The sequence below is a fragment of the Tubulanus polymorphus genome, chromosome 6 (genome assembly GCF_964204645.1).
Source record: "Tubulanus polymorphus chromosome 6, tnTubPoly1.2, whole genome shotgun sequence".
In the NCBI taxonomy this organism is placed as follows: domain Eukaryota; kingdom Metazoa; phylum Nemertea; class Palaeonemertea; order Tubulaniformes; family Tubulanidae; genus Tubulanus; species Tubulanus polymorphus.
In genome coordinates, this window is record NC_134030.1 from 386,244 (window position 1) to 401,899 (window position 15,656).

The window sequence follows — 15,656 nt, forward strand, 5'->3', positions numbered from 1 at the left end:
AACCAGTATCAGTAATTACTGGGTTCGAACCCGGGACACCCCTGTACATCCTCTATTCAAAATAAGGACCACTCTGAATGAGTATCAGTAATTAATGGGATCGAACCCGGGCCATCCCTGTACATCCTCTATTCAGCATCAGGACCACTCTGAATCAGTGTCAGTAATTACTGGGTTCAAACCCGGGACACCCCTGTACATCCTCTATTCAGCATCAGGGCCACTCTGAATCAGTATCAGTAATTACTGTGTTCGAACCCGGGACACCCCTGTACATCCTCTATTCAACATCAGTACCACTCTGAATCAGTGTCAGTAATTACTGTGTTCGAACCCGGGACACCCCTGTACATCCTCTATTCAACATCAGTACCACTCTGAATCAGTGTCAGTAATTACTGTGTTCGAACCCGGGACACCCCTGTACATCCTCTATTCAGCATCAGTACCACTCTGAATCAGTGTCAGTTGCCTGACCTCTGAATGATTTAACTGATATTCTATTATCAGACAAAGCGAAGTTCTACAAGGCGATGTTTCGACTCATGAAATTCAATTTTGGAAATTTCTTTAAAAAAGAGAGGAAAAATCTGGACCATCAATATTCATCCGATATACGATTAGAGATTATCCGACTTACGACTTTACTGTATATTCCATTTAAACCAATCATTATCGTGGGATTCAAATCGATATTTACATCTGAGTCTGTGCTATATCACACTCTCAGCACATGTACTACTTATGAAACTTCGCGTTACTAAGGTGAACAATGATACATAGTTTCACCTACCCCCCCCCCCCTGTTTGAATACGTAAAACTATCCGGAGCCGAACCCCCGATAGAAAGAGGCATGAACTATTCCATCAAAACATGTCTGACCAAATAACGTGTAGACTGTGGATCGATTAGATATATTAACCGCACGGACTGCGCGCGTGACCCGTCATTTGAAAAAAATTTTACCATCTTGAAGTTTAATACGTTAATTTTCGAATTCATGTGGACTTCAAAACAATATTGAAACTAATCGTAAACGGTTTTGGCGCTCACTAATCCTCGACTGATGACCGAGCCTGTAATAGTTTCCAACCAGCTCGCCTGAAATTGGAATTTGTTATGCTGTAAAGGAGAAAGTTAGCGCACGAATCTACCACAGTCAGTCCGATACCCGTTTTCCCTACAACCAATCCGTATTTATATTTGTAGTTCACTTTTATGTAACCCCTACCAATGAATCGGTGAACAAGGAACACCGACTCACAAACGATGTAAACAGTCACAACAGTTATAACCATTCTCAACACTCTTTTCTCTATCGAACTCGATTCCGTTTGTTTTTCAGTTTTTTGCGCCGATTGCAGCATCTTACCACGTGACTTACGTTTGATAAGGAGATTCACGATTAAGGCCGTGTTTGTTATACAAAGGAATACCATCGGAATCAAAACCCCGAATATGAAATCCGGCCCGTTAACGGTCGTCTCGATCCATTCCAGAAGCACTGAGAGTAATTCCTGGAAATGCCAGAGTGGAATATTTTTGTGCATACTTATTGTCGGTCCCGATTCACCGCATGGTTTTGCAAAAAAGAAAGGCGATCTGGGGACGAGTTGAGGAAAGTACATGGCTACTGAACCGAGGTGTATAATCACTAACCACGAGTTGACGACTTTGCTCGTCCAAAAAACACGTGATTTCAAAGGAAACAATACAATAACACACCTCTCAAAACTCAACAAGAAAACACACCAGTTGCGAGTGAGCAAGAATATGTAATAACATCCGTGAGAAACTTTAACAAATGCTCTCCCGAAATGCCAGTCATCCACACGAAAAACAATATCTCCCAGAAGTCGGTAAACATGAATAGTCCTCAGCGGGTACATGACAAATACAGACAACGAGTACAGAACATCATTGACCGCTACCGCTTTTACTAAGTAATAAGAACGACTTTTCATCGTGTTCAAAATTACGAAGGTAAAGCTGTTGAATATTATACTGAAAATCGTTGCCGGTCCGAAGAAATAGATGTACACAAATACGCTGAACTTAAAATCCCATCTGATCTCTCTCTGTTTCCACTTTTCGCAATCAGTCAACTCAACGACTGCACCGGTCGTGTTTAACATTGTGTGTTCAGCGATCCTCTACGAGTTGAAGAGGGAGAGAGAGAATGGCTGTTATATCAACGTTTTGACGCCATCCACAGTACGTACCAATTACCATATACAACGAGTCGCGAACTGCGAACAGCCTATAGCAAAAATATATTCAACGAATATCCCTGGCGTTTTGTAGCAACCGATGTGTTATAGATACCTCGAGATCATCAGTAAAATCTGCCAGTGTTTACCACACAATCTTTAAAATTACATTTCAAAATTCTAGCGTTGTTTACTCGACACAAAATGAAAGACACAATTAGTATGATTTTTTTTCAGGGGAATTTTAAGCCCCTCCTCCGCCTCTGAAAGTATTGCGGATATTGTGTATTATCCTTATCGTTCAAATACGAGGAGTGACTGGTGCGCATGTGCGAGGAGGTCCTTTCATAGCCCGGCCCGTGTGGTCTACACCGGGACTATTCATGATTAATGAACAATTTGGTATCATAAGATACAAACCCACTATCTACAGATTAAAATAATTTAAAAACAAGAATTCATTTATTCAATCTAAAATATATAGAATACACGACATCTGGCGATGATCTCTAGGGTGAGATCGAAACGTCGTGTATTTTATATATTTTAGATTGAATAAATAAATTCTTGATTTTAAATTCTTTTAATCTGTAAATAGTGGGGTTTTATCTTATTATCCGTTCACCACGTTTGACAGGTTATCGTTCTGTTATCCGTATCGTTTACATACATATTAAAAACAAACAGAGATATTCATTCCTCCTCCCTGTCTTTCCCTTATATAGATTATACTTGGAAAATCTGCGCGTCAAAATGCAGATTCCGAAGCGCCTGCGGGAAGCGAGTTCACGTATTCGGAGCGCTCCTTTTGAATATCCATTGGTCACTGCCGGCTGAGAAACAGTACTGACCAAGATACGCTTGCTAGAGTTGGAATTTTCGTAGCGATCGGTTTCGAATCCGTAATAATACAGACAATTAATTACGTAATAAACAAGATTAATCTTTTTAAATAGTTAAATGTGCTTGAACGGAACCCCGGTTGTAATTGCAAGGCGATTTATTCATAGCCTATCGATTAAAGTGTCGTCTACGTAACCTAGATAAACACAACATTAATCAGCTGACTGACATACAGTACACAGTACTGTACACAGCTAGGCACTACAGTACGGATCGAAGTGCTGTTTTAACCTGTTGTATGGCTCTGTTTATATCAGTGCTATTCTGATGACATATATCGAGATCAGGTTTAATTATTGTGGAATCTTTTTAACTACAGCGTCGAAAAATTCTGAAATACCTCATTAAGTTCGGGTGCTATTTACAGTGGTGATAATAGAGTGAGTTGCAGGATTTCGATCGCTAACCTGTGGATATCTGTGGATCTGAGTATCGATCTGTGTTCCAGTCAGTACTGCTCTCCTACCTCACTGCTCATTGAATGTCGTTTTAACTGTTGTTGATTGTTAAATAATTTGAATTGTGTAACGATGGAAACCGAACCGTTATTACCGCGGGAATTGCGGGTGGTCCCCGGTGGTCCGGGATCGGATGACCACGACGACGGGACTAGTCGCTCCGTCGATTTTGAAGGCAGTCACAGAGAAAGGACTAACACTTACGCCGATGTTTTACGGAATAAAGATATCAGAAATCAGACTGAAGTAAAAGTTTACGGACGGCGCTGGTATATTTTATTCATGTTTTCGCTGTTAGGACTCGGGCAGGGATGTGTTTGGAATTCGTTCGGACCTATCAGTCAGTCGATTAAAGATGTATTCGGCTGGCAGGACTCGACGATAGCCCTATCCACGAACTGGGCCTGTATTACGTACGTTTTGTCGTCAGTATTCTTTTCGTGGCTTCTAGAAGTAAAAGGTTTGTCGCTAATTTGTATTTAAGACCGAATTAGACGAAATAAATTCCCAAGGCCCGGTTTTATAGACTGGTTTTACCTTTGACCCGGGCTAACTCAATTGATAATGAATTAAGTGAGCCCCCGGGTTAAAGGTTAAACCAGTCTGTAAAACCGGGCCCTAGAAGAATAATTGTTCATAAAGCGATATTATTATATACTCTTGCAACCCTTTAAGGCAGAGGCTCTAGTCTCAATGAGTTGAGAATATTTTCAAAATTGTCAGATGAAACTTTTTTAACTTTTGTAAGAACTGAAGAAAAAATTATTCGGAGGATTATTTAGGAAGCGAGAAAATGAATTCGTTAAAATTCCGAATCGGACATGTCTAAGTTTAATAATTCCTGCACTGGAATTATCCAATGAATCAATGAATCATTATCCAATACACAACAAAGGAGGCTTAACAGTTTACAATAGAGGCTTATACGAGAACAACATTCAATAATTACTAAATTCATCATAGGTATCTCTGAACATGTATATATTTCAATGTTTTATTGAATAGGTTTACGCGTGTCGGTGATATTGACTTCCGCTTTACTGGTTGTTGGATGCGGTATAAAATGTATCTCGAAGTGGGATCCATACTTCACCTGGTAATAAATTATCGTCGATTTATTTATTCGTCAATTTTCCCTTCCCCGACCAGGAAATAGATTCACGCCAACACTAATGATGTGACTTTAGCGGGCGGCAATCAAACCCTGGCAAGCGAGGATGTCATTCATTGGGCCCGTGTCGTCACCTACTTAGCCTTTGAGGGGGGACCTGAAATTCCAACAAGTGTAGAAATGAAAAGTCAAAGTCCCTCTAATAGGCCTCCTTATACAATAGAAGTATATACACTGAGTTAATACGTGTTTCGTCTGTTTCTGGTCACATTCCGCCTGATGATTCGCTGTTATACTTAACAGTCAAGGCTTTGGGTTTTTTCCAATAAATACGATCCCATATTCGGATATGCACCAGATTCATTTACTGATGGGATTGTAACAAATCCCCATTAAAATTTCCAATAAATGCATAATAAAATTGGACACAGAATTTGCATATTAATATTTGCATATTTTAATTTTAAATGATATCGGATAGGTTGGCACATCTGGGTTGTATTGTAAGCGGATTTGCTGGACCGGTAGTGATGGCTGGACCTCCGTGCGTTTCGGCGACCTGGTTCCCAGCTAACGGTAGAACTACAGCAACGGCCATCATGATCGTATCCAACTATTTAGGAGTAGCATTGTCGTTTATTTTGGGTGAGTTTCACGGCAGAAGTTTACAAAAATAAATTGGAAATTCTATTTGATTGATTTTATTGATATAGATATTAAATTTAATCGCTGGATTTGAATATTTCATTACTCCTGAGTTAATTTATTCCAGGTCCGTTAATCGTGAATACTCATACAACCTATAATAATATTACAACTCCAACTCCTAATATATCTTACATCAGGTGAGTTTTATTTACAGCTACAGGTACCAGTACCTGATGCAGATTGCTCAATAAACTTCGTTATTTTATATCAAAGACAGGTACCATCAGGTGCTCGTCGAAAATCGGGTCTATGAACTTATTATATATTACCTTAAACTTTGTTATCTTTGATTTGTTTCAGTTCCGATATTTTTATTGATTTTTCTAATACTTCCAATGTGACGGTGGCGCCACCAACTTTAGGTGAGGATTTTATCTTATTGCCCGAGAGATTAGACCGATATAATCTGTTTACATGAAGCTCATCTTCTTAGAAATTGCATCTATTTGAATTCATTTCTTCAGGAATAATGTCAAACCCCTAACCGCGCTAAGTGGCCTTCAGCGTGGCTACATTATCCTAGAAATGTCCTTATTTTTCTCCTGGACCTCGACCTTGCGATTCCGCCCCGGTGTAACCTACGTAGAACAGTTTTCGAGGGGTTGCATCAGTTTGCAATATCGCGTTTCTTCAATAAATTATCTACTATATGATGATGAAACGATTAATACATTTTCAATGACTATTGAGGACCCAGTTTCACAAAAAGTTTTTATTCTTAAATCGATTTAATTTCTTCATTAATTCAGTTTATCTTGAATCGATTTAGGGCTTAATCTTTTTTGTGAAACTGGACCCCGGTCTATAAAAATATATGTGGGATTTCGAACGATTTCTACAACTGTTAATAGACAAAATATATACAAACCAACATGAACATGGATTGTAGGATTGTATTCGATGTAAATTAGTAAAGTTGTTTTGTTGTTTTTCAGCCCCTTCGAAGGACAACGAATCGATAGAGGCCCAAAGGGCGGAAATAATGATACTTCTATACATAGGTATATGATCTATATATTATCGATCTTTGTCGGAAATATCACAAGTCAAAATGATAAATAAATGATAATTTCGCTGATAACCTCTGATAACCGCCGAACAGAGTTTGTTTTCTTGCATAGTGGTTTTGATACAAAGTTCATTAAGAATTTCAGCGCGTCTTAAGTTCAGTACTTCAACCGACAGGGTAAACACTCAGTATCTGTCTGTCTGGCTGTCAATGAAAGGCCTCGAGAATAAGCTTGGGCCTCGAGAATAATCTTGGGCCTCGATAAAAGGCTTGGGCCTCGAGATAGGCTCGGACCTCGGGAATATGCTTGGGCCTCGAGAATAAGCTTGGGCCTCAGGAATATGCTTGGGCCTCGGGAATAGGTCTGAGCTCCGTGAACGGGCTTGGACCTCGAGAATAGGCTTGGGCCTCGGGAGATGCTTGGGCTTCGAGCTTCGTGAACGGACAGGCTTCGAGGCCGAACCTCGGCTTTTTGATTAGGCCTCAGCTTCCATATTGGGCTTGGGTTTGCTTTGCGATTGGGCCTAAATCTTTCTACATTTGACACTGTACAATATTTCTACAATTTTGATAGGATAAATAGATGAATAAAAAATAATATGTTATCTATATATTGTAGACGATATTTCTACATTTAATACCAATTTGATAGATATATAGTATAATGATGATATGACGTGTATATATTGTAGAGGAGGCGTTCCACGTGATTGTGTTTATTTGTATCCTCATCTATTTCCCTCCACATCCGCCATTACCGCCGACAATATCAGCATCTACAGATCGCGTCAGTTTCATACGAGGCCTCGGTCAGGCTTTCTGGTAAGTTATTTTCTTTTCACAAAAAAAGTATATTTCAGCACAAAATTAGTGTTCGCAACCGTCGTACCATTGACCATGGCCTGCATCCGAGCAGTTAACCAGTCACCAATAACCCTAACCCTAGACTCGAACTTGCCACCTCCGGCATGCAAGCCGAGCATACTAACCCCTAGACCATAGACCTGTAGCGTCTGACAGAGTTTGTAAATTTCTCTGGTCAGTGTGGTGTCTGGTGACCAGTCAGGTGTGATGACTGGTGACCAGTCAGGTGTGGTAACTGGTGACCAGTCAGGTGTGATGACTGGTGACCAGTCAGGTGTGGTAACTGGTGACCAGTCAGGTGTGATGACTGGTGACCAGTCAGGTGTGGTAACTGGTGACCAGTCAGGTGTGGTAACTGGTCACCAGTCAGGTGTGGTAACTGGTGACCAGTCAGGTGTGGTGACTGGTGACCAGTCAGGTGTGGTGACTGGTGACCAGTCAGGTGTGGTGACTGGTGACCAGTCAGGTGTGGTAACTGGTCGTGTGGCCATTCACTACATATCACTCTTTTCTTGAAGAATATTAATGACTCTTTGCTCCCCAACTTCCAAACTAACTAATTCAATTGTTTACCAGATGAAAATCTCGGACTCATTTTGTTTGTATTTTTAGTCACGCACGATTGTGGGTAATGGCAATACCATACGGATTAGGGTTAGGTGTTTATAACTGTTGGAACGCGATATTAGATGTGAATTTGAGCCCGTTAGGAATACAGCAGTCTGAAGCAGGCTGGCTCGGGTTTTACGCTGTAATGGCCGGCTGTACCGGAGCCCTTATCGTGTCCTGGTAAGCTAAATTATCATTATTATTAGTGAATTATTACTATTTAGATGAAAATGATTATCTGAAAATTATTACGGTAAACAAAATTCGGTCTATCATTTGGATAAGTCGTCACATTACTGAAGTCATCTCTATTTTTGAGTCTCAATTTGTATTTCTAATTCAATTTACTAAGTGTAAGTCATCATTTGTATATAAGTCATCAACAAATCAATGAATTTGGTCCCAACTGCAAACGCATTTATCACAAAATGATTATATCTTTGTTTGTGTTTTGTGCTGTAGGATTTCCGATCATTTCCTGGGTCACATGAAGATATTTTGTATCGTGTTGTTTATTGGTGCTGGTGGCTCCGCCTTGTGGAGCATGTTACTTATTGGTCAATATATACCGTTCAATTCTGGTAAGATAATAATCACCAGTCTCAATGAGACGATTAATTAGAAAGCAAATATCATTTGAATTCGGAATTTTCTGTTAAGGCTAAACAAAAATGATACCTTGTCCGCAACGGCCGGGTTATTTTTGTAAAATATGATTAAATTTGTAATCAATTTATTTCTGATGCCGGGTCTGTTATATGATAAAATAAATCACGATTAAAACAAAAAGTAATGCACAGGGTAGATAGGCGGCTGGACCGGGTCAACTTTTAAACTCAGCAGAAATGAGAATCATGGTATCGATATTTTTTGCCTAAGATTTAATTATATTTTCTCTGACTCTCCTTTCGCAGGTGAACTATATACATCTATAATAGTGGGCGGTTTATTGATATACACGTGTATAGCACTGTTTTTTGAAATGGCTTGTGAATCGGCGTATCCGATAGCGGAGTCTGTGATCAGCGGCATGTTTGCTTTACTAAACAATATCTGTGGAGTGACGTTCCTTCTACTCTTCTATATTCCTAATATCGGTAAGTATACGACTAATGAACTCGTGTTCAATATTTATTATGTTCTAGATACGGAATGGATGAACTGGTGTTTTATAATGAACTCGTGTTCAATATTTATTATGTTCTAGGTACGGAATGGATGAACTGGTGCTTTATAATGAACTCGTGTTCAATATTTATTATGTTCTAGGTACGGAATGGATGAACTGGTGCTTTATAATGAACTCGTGTTCAATATTTATTATGTTCTAGGTACGGAATGGATGAACTGGTGTTTTATAATGAACTCGTGTTCAATATTTATTATGTTCTAGGTACGGAATGGATGAACTGGTGCTTTATAATGAACTCGTGTTCAATATTTATTATGTTCTAGGTACGGAATGGATGAACTGGTGTTTTATAATGAACTCGTGTTCAATATTTATCATGTTCTAGGTGCGGAATGGATGAACTGGTGTTTTATAATGAACTCGTGTTCAATATTTATTATGTTCTAGGTGCGGAATGGATGAACTGATGTTTTATAATGAACTCGTGTTCAATATTTATTATGTTCTAGGTACGGAATGGATGAACTGGTGTTTAACGGGTGCTCTGTTTATCGCTATACCGATATTAATGTTCGCTAAAGTCACCTATAACCGATTGGAACTGGATGTCCCGGATGCGGATGAAGTACTTCACCATGGTAACGAACATCACAATGAGAATCATATACAGTACGATGAATACGGACGCAGTAAATCGATATCTTCAGAATCAGAAATTCACTTTCTTTAAATAGAACCGACGCACCCTCGACCCCCTGCCCCATCGAGATCCAGCCCAACGCAGGGAAACAGGGAAACAAACATGTTTGATCGAGGAAAATTTGTTTCCCGAAATCATGGTTTCTGTATGCCATAAGGCTGGGAGGTCGGGGAGATCCCAGCAGGGGAGTGAGGGGGAATGGGCGGAGAGGAGGGGGGGGGGGGGGTGCCATGGTATGGTGTGAATAGTAATGAAAAAAACTTATCTGGACATGTGATTACAACTAATATACCGTATATAATGTAATGAACGGATATCTAGCTGTTAAAAATCAAATTCAATCCTCGCTTCGTGCAATAAAAATGAAATTTCACAAATATTTCTTTAAATTTTCTGGGAAATATTTTACACTGAATTCAATCAAATTATTTTGTAAATATGACAGTAATTGTGAATAATGAATTGTACATAACCAAAAGAATTGAAACTAAACATATTTTTATACCGCGTGTAAATCGAAGAATATATCTGTGATTCTAGTTTGTAAATACGCCGTAATGTGGCGCTGTTTCCAGAAACAGTTTTTAGAAATTTGTTTGGCTTCAATAAACAGAATTTTTTAATGATATTATTTTTGTTGAGTTCGATCACCACATCGGAAGTGGCCCACCAGATATAGACCGGGCGTGCTCCAAAAGTTTCTGGTCGGATGGTTGGTCCGGCCGACTAGAGAAACTCGTAGGACCGATGGTCACTTAGTGGTCACTTTATACAGATATGATACGGACCGCCGAGACACACCCGGTCGCTACGGGCTAGAGGGCTGCAGTAAGACTACTGAACCCAGTTCCACAGTGTTGTGAGTTACAGTAACTCAGAGATGAATCTTAACCCGTAACTGTAGAACTGGACCCTGGAGTGCCTGGTTAGAATAAAATGCTGGGATATTTAATTTCATGAAAAAAAAAACTAATTCGTGCGTTCGCCGGGAATCGAACCCGGATCCATTGCTTGGAAGGCAACGATGCTAACCTTTACACCACGAACGCCGCTTGCAAACGGTGCATTTCGACTAGTAACCCATTTCTAACACGTGGTTAGGAGATTGAAATAAAATCTCCGACCGTCTGAATGTGGCGTATTGTGTTCAACAGATGGTTACATATCTTATACGGGTTTATGTTTATTTCTATCATACGGGTTATGTTCCAGATGTGACCTAAATTCGATGATGTCAAAGGGTTACCCATGAAGGCAGCCATTATCCAATGTTTTCTAGAAGGGTGTGTTTATATATCCGCATCAATTCAATGACGTCATAGGGGGATTAACGGAAGCAAACATCTTTTCTTGAAGTGTATCACATGCCTAACCACATCGAGATCATGATGTCATAGGGGAATTTCTTTTCCATATCAATTCCGACGTCATAAGCACATTCTTAGTCACCACTTTTTTCATATGACGTCATAAGGAGATTCAAGGGCGCAGACATATTTACGGGAAAGAATGATTTCTGAGATGGCTGTTTTGGGTTAGATTGATGTTTCCTGTTCTCTATGAGCAGTCGATGTTTGGCTCTTGTAATCGTGAATCATATACGTTACTGGAGGGTCTGGTCACAGGCGTGGATTGAGGGGGTATTGAGGGTATTGTAAAGCAACTGCGGGCCCAAAAATAAATTCCTTGAGTATAATACCTGTCATTTAGCAAGGTATAATTGTTGGTTCATGAAATACCAATTTAATTTAATAATTATGACTGTAAATTGTTTATGTTGTTGTTGCAACACTTTTTATTGGATGATTAAATCATGTAAAGTTTTTCGGTAAACCTACAGTTTGTTTGTTTGTATTAAGCATTATCTATACCTCTATTTATGATGATGCGCAGTTTTTACTGGTTTGTTTAAGTCTGTAGTTATCTGTATGTTCCATAAAAATAAATAAATCTTGTTGTTTGTTGTTTGTTTTGAATCAGTGCTAGTAATGATACTTCTCCGCAGCGGCCCGACTACTTTTGTAAACTACGATAAAATTTGTAATCGGTTCATTTTGAATAGGCTGCTGGACCTGGTTATGGTTAGCCTGATCAGATTATCCAGTCGATCTGAATTACTGCTCTTACCCAAGTCTGTGTCCCAACTCGCTTCGGTCTGTGGCGTCGGGCCGGAGGATCGCCGCGACTGACAAAAGGGTGCCACAAGGATTCAACTATTGTAAACTTCAGATAAAATATGCAAACATCTCAATTCACAGAATATATTTCACATATGGTTGATAAAGAAAGCATGTCCCCCTTCGGCCCCATTCGGCCTTCAGAGTGATTCATTAAAGGCCCGCAGCTCCGGCGCACCAACAGAGAAACCAGTCTAATTGAATGGGAAAGGCTGCCAGTCTGCAAAGGCTTAGTACCAAGTACTCGAGAAGAAAACCATTCTCAAGTCGGTGATGTCAAACGCGTTAGAGGTATTTACTGCCCGTTTAGACAACGTTATTCACTTGCCGCAGTTAGTTTCTAGTCACGGGATTGAAAGATTGATTGATTTCAGAGGTAAATATACGATTTAAATCCTGCTGAGAATCAGGTTTAATTACTCAGTTCAGAGGTGGTATGTGTTCACTGTTTGTCTGTGTGTTTAAGACTGACCCCCATTTCCGGGATCGATTGAGTAGGAAGCAATTCTTTTGACATTTATTTTGATGGAATATGTTGAATTGAATTGATACTTCGCTTAAAATAAATTATTAATCAATTTAATGACCTAAAAGAAATCAAATCGTCGTTTTGGATTATGATGGACGTTTTTTAAGTTAGGAAACGAATTTTGTGGTTTGTGTAAGGTATTAACATTGATTGAAACTAGCGGGGGAGGGGTCGGGGGTAAGTTGCTTAGTGTAGGCCTATCCAGAAGCTTGCTACAAACACACAGAGGATTAACAGATTATCAGTTTACAAAAACTCTGATACTTGGAGCTAGCGCAGGGTCAGTCCATTTACTGACGGCACATAGCACAAGATTTTGTCCCGGTGGTTATTGGACACTCAGTCCATGAAATTCAGTCAATGAAATTTCTAATTAAATGTAAGTAATAAATGAACTGAACTTTAATCCCCTGTCTGGCTGTTAATCCCCCTTTGGCTCATAATCCTGTTACAATTTGCACTGCAGTTTATTTCTTTAATTGCGACATTAATGACATGTTTGTTTAGTGACCCCTGACCCCGACTGTTGAGTTGGCACAGTGCACTGTGCAGACACCGTTGAACTTGGCTTTATGAACAATTTGGTTGTTTTTCATTTCAGATATAACAAGGTATTCCGCTAGTGTGGGTAGTGACTGACACTGAGTGGTCAGCAGCAGTAGTCAGTAGTGGTCAGCAGTGGTCTGTAGCGGTCAGCAGTAGTCATTAGCAGTCAGCATTGGTCAGTAGTGGTCAGCAGCGTTCAGTAGCAGTCAGCAGCGGTTTGTAGTGGTCAGTAGTGGTCAGCAGTAGTCAGTAGTGGTCAGCAGTAGTCAGTAGTGGTCAGCAGTAGTCAGTAGTGGTCAGCAGTAGTCAGTAGTGGTCAGCAGTAGTCAGTAGTGGTCAGCAGTAGTCTGTAGCGGTCAGCAGTAGTCATTAGCAGTCAGCAGTGGTCAGTAGCAGTCAGCAGCGGTTTGTAGTGGTCAGCAGCGGTCAGCAGTAGTCAGCAGTAGTCAGTAGTGGTCAGCAGTAGTCAGTAGTGGTCAGTAGCGGTCAGCAGTAGTCAGTAGCGGTCAGTATGGTTTTAATGCAGATTGTTCCTCGTATAGCTTTCTACCCGTCGTTGCTGTATAACATCGTTCTAGAGAAATTATCATTCCACAATTGGTACAACAGAATCGATGAACACATTATACTGGGAGCTCTTCCCTTTAGACATATGACTGAACAGGTATGTATCTTCTAATCCATCCTGTCTCTCTCTCCAGGTCCCCTCAGGTCTTCTCATTTTCGATAGAATCCTGGAGCTGCAGTTTCTAGAAAATTGGTTGAAATCAACCGGTGGATAGGTTGACATAGTGACTGTTAAAATTTCATTGTTACTATGGTATTTATCCACCGGTAATCCACTAGCTGCATCCGTTATAATCCATCCTGCCCCCTCCTCCCCAGGTCTCCCCTTCTTCTCACTTTCAACTCTGTTATTTTGCAGCTGTCTACAGAAGAGAATGTTAAAGGTGTTATAACGATGAATGAAGAATTTGAAACCAGATTTCTGGTCAACACTCAACAGGTGAATAATCTAAATCCTCTCACAGATTACACCAGTGTAATCTGTGAGGTTACATCGGTGTAATCTGTGAGATTCAGATAACAATGATGTAATCAGTGAGATTACACCAGTGTATTACACCGAAGTAATCTCACAGATTACAACAATGTGATCTCGCAGATTGCATTGTTGTTATCTCACAGATGAAACCTATGTAATCAGTGGTGTTAAAAGCAGTTTTTGATCGCTGCGTCACTTGTCGACTTTTGACAGCTTCTAATGTTGCTGCGGTGAAATTACTTCAATTTTGTCAAAATCATAGTAAAAAAAAATTCATTCAGTAAATTAATTGGCGCAGCTCTTGCCGCTGCAGTCGCCTCGGTTCCAACGCCACTGGTTATTGAACAGATCATAGCAATGTAATCTCATAGAGCTGATTGAATCAATCAATAAATGATTGTTTGATTGACAGGAGTGGGAGGAGAATGGAATTAATTGATAAATGATTGTTTGATTGACAGGAGTGGGAGGAGAATGGAATTAATTGATAAATGATTGTTTGATTGACAGAAGTGGGAGGAGAATGGAATTCATTGATAAATGATTGTTTGATTGACAGGAGTGGGAGGAGAATGGAATTAATTGATAAATGATTGTTTGATTGACAGGAGTAGGAGAATTGAATTAATTGATAAATGATTGTTTGATTGACAGGAGTAGGAGGAGAATTGAATTAATTGATAAATAATTGTTTGATTGACAGGAGTGGGAGGAGAATGGAATTAAACAGCTCAGATTGGATACCGAAGATTTTATCAATTCCCCGACCCTGACGAACATCATCGAAGGGATGAAATTTATCGAACAAATTAAACGTGACAATGGGACAGTGTATGTACATTGTAAAGCAGGTCGAACGCGTAGCGCTACGATAGTAGCGTGTTACATCATACAGGTACGCCATCTACTGGTCTAAAAAACAACTACCTACGTACCGCCCTCTTCAACACACTATAACTAGCTACTCGACTAGAGCCATCTAGTGATTATTCCTGAAACTACGCTACCCGAAACAGTGAATGCATCAGTAGTGCCCTCTAGTATTCAAAGTGTGAACTACCCCCTCCTCAGTAGTGCCCTCTAGTATTCATAGTGTGAACTACCCCTCCTCAGTAGTGCCCTCTAGTATTCATAGTGTGAACTACCCTCTCCTCAGTAGTGCCCTCTATTGTCTATTTTCAGAAGGTCGGCTGCAGTCCGACGGAAGCCGTCGATTTCATACGCGGAAAACGATCGCATATTTTACTCCGTCAAAAACAAATGGATTCCATCGAAGAATTTTACAATACGATTAAAAATAAACCCGATGTAAACGATACTACGTGACGTCGATTAACTTTACTCCAAGACTATATCATCATCATCGTAATCAGGACTAAAAACTACTATAGGATTAAAGGAGTCATCTTGTTTTAAATTGATCTAACACGTTTTTGTTGATTTTATCTCGTTATTTTCCGATGTCTGTTGAAATAAATTTAACTGTTAGAAAGACAGATTGTTGATTTTAATCAGTGCTGCCCTCTGGTTGGGCTTCTAGTCACTAAGTTTAGTAGCGGTTCGTCTGTTCTAGTCGCCCTCTCACTACAGAAAGTGCTTCCACTCGCAGAGTTTCTGGTTCCATACACAAAAGATGAAGAACAATGTCTGAAAA

The 15,656-nt window shown here is 39.9% G+C and overlaps 2 protein-coding genes and 1 non-coding gene across 5 annotated transcripts; 2 read left to right on the plus strand and 1 right to left on the minus strand.

Annotated features, from left to right (window-relative positions):
• The first annotated feature begins 3,319 nt into the window (after positions 1-3,319).
• LOC141907539 (solute carrier family 49 member 4 homolog) lies at positions 3,320-10,339 on the plus strand. 2 transcript variants are annotated; one of them, XM_074797216.1, is made up of 11 exons: positions 3,320-4,032; positions 4,578-4,668; positions 5,165-5,328; positions 5,456-5,528; positions 5,692-5,753; positions 6,327-6,392; positions 7,093-7,222; positions 7,877-8,053; positions 8,336-8,454; positions 8,788-8,970; positions 9,515-10,339. In XM_074797216.1, exons 1-11 carry the CDS (start codon positions 3,645-3,647, stop codon positions 9,733-9,735), a joined length of 1,674 nt encoding a protein of 557 aa, XP_074653317.1. In that variant the 5' UTR covers positions 3,320-3,644; the 3' UTR covers positions 9,736-10,339. The 2 variants fall into 2 exon arrangements, with proteins under 2 accessions (XP_074653317.1, XP_074653318.1); XM_074797217.1 differs by having other exon boundaries at positions 9,205-9,653.
• Positions 10,340-10,682: 343 nt separating this feature from the next.
• Trnag-ucc (transfer RNA glycine (anticodon UCC)) lies at positions 10,683-10,754 on the minus strand. The gene has a single exon. It is a non-coding gene; the product is annotated as a tRNA-Gly (tRNA).
• A 1,373-nt stretch (positions 10,755-12,127) lies between these two features.
• LOC141906834 (phosphatidylglycerophosphatase and protein-tyrosine phosphatase 1-like) lies at positions 12,128-15,494 on the plus strand. 2 transcript variants are annotated; one of them, XM_074796258.1, is made up of 5 exons: positions 12,128-12,258; positions 13,013-13,621; positions 13,883-13,963; positions 14,706-14,897; positions 15,185-15,494. In XM_074796258.1, exons 2-5 carry the CDS (start codon positions 13,469-13,471, stop codon positions 15,326-15,328), a joined length of 570 nt encoding a protein of 189 aa, XP_074652359.1. In that variant the 5' UTR covers positions 12,128-12,258; positions 13,013-13,468; the 3' UTR covers positions 15,329-15,494. The 2 variants fall into 2 exon arrangements, with proteins under 2 accessions (XP_074652359.1, XP_074652360.1); XM_074796259.1 differs by lacking the exon at positions 12,128-12,258 and adding an exon at positions 12,604-12,790.
• Positions 15,495-15,656: the final 162 nt, after the last annotated feature.

Coding starts and splice junctions, on each gene's coding strand:
- LOC141906834 (XM_074796258.1), top strand. CDS start 13,469: ATGGTTTTAATGCAGATTGTTCCTCGTATAGCTTTCTACCCGTCGTTG. Junction 13,964..14,705: donor TTCTGGTCAACACTCAACAG/GTGAATAATCTA, acceptor TTTGATTGACAG/GAGTGGGAGGAGAATGGAAT. Junction 14,898..15,184: donor TAGCGTGTTACATCATACAG/GTACGCCATCTA, acceptor GTCTATTTTCAG/AAGGTCGGCTGCAGTCCGAC.
- LOC141907539 (XM_074797216.1), top strand. CDS start 3,645: ATGGAAACCGAACCGTTATTACCGCGGGAATTGCGGGTGGTCCCCGGT. Junction 4,669..5,164: donor TGGGATCCATACTTCACCTG/GTAATAAATTAT, acceptor GATATCGGATAG/GTTGGCACATCTGGGTTGTA. Junction 8,971..9,514: donor CTTCTATATTCCTAATATCG/GTAAGTATACGA, acceptor ATTATGTTCTAG/GTACGGAATGGATGAACTGG.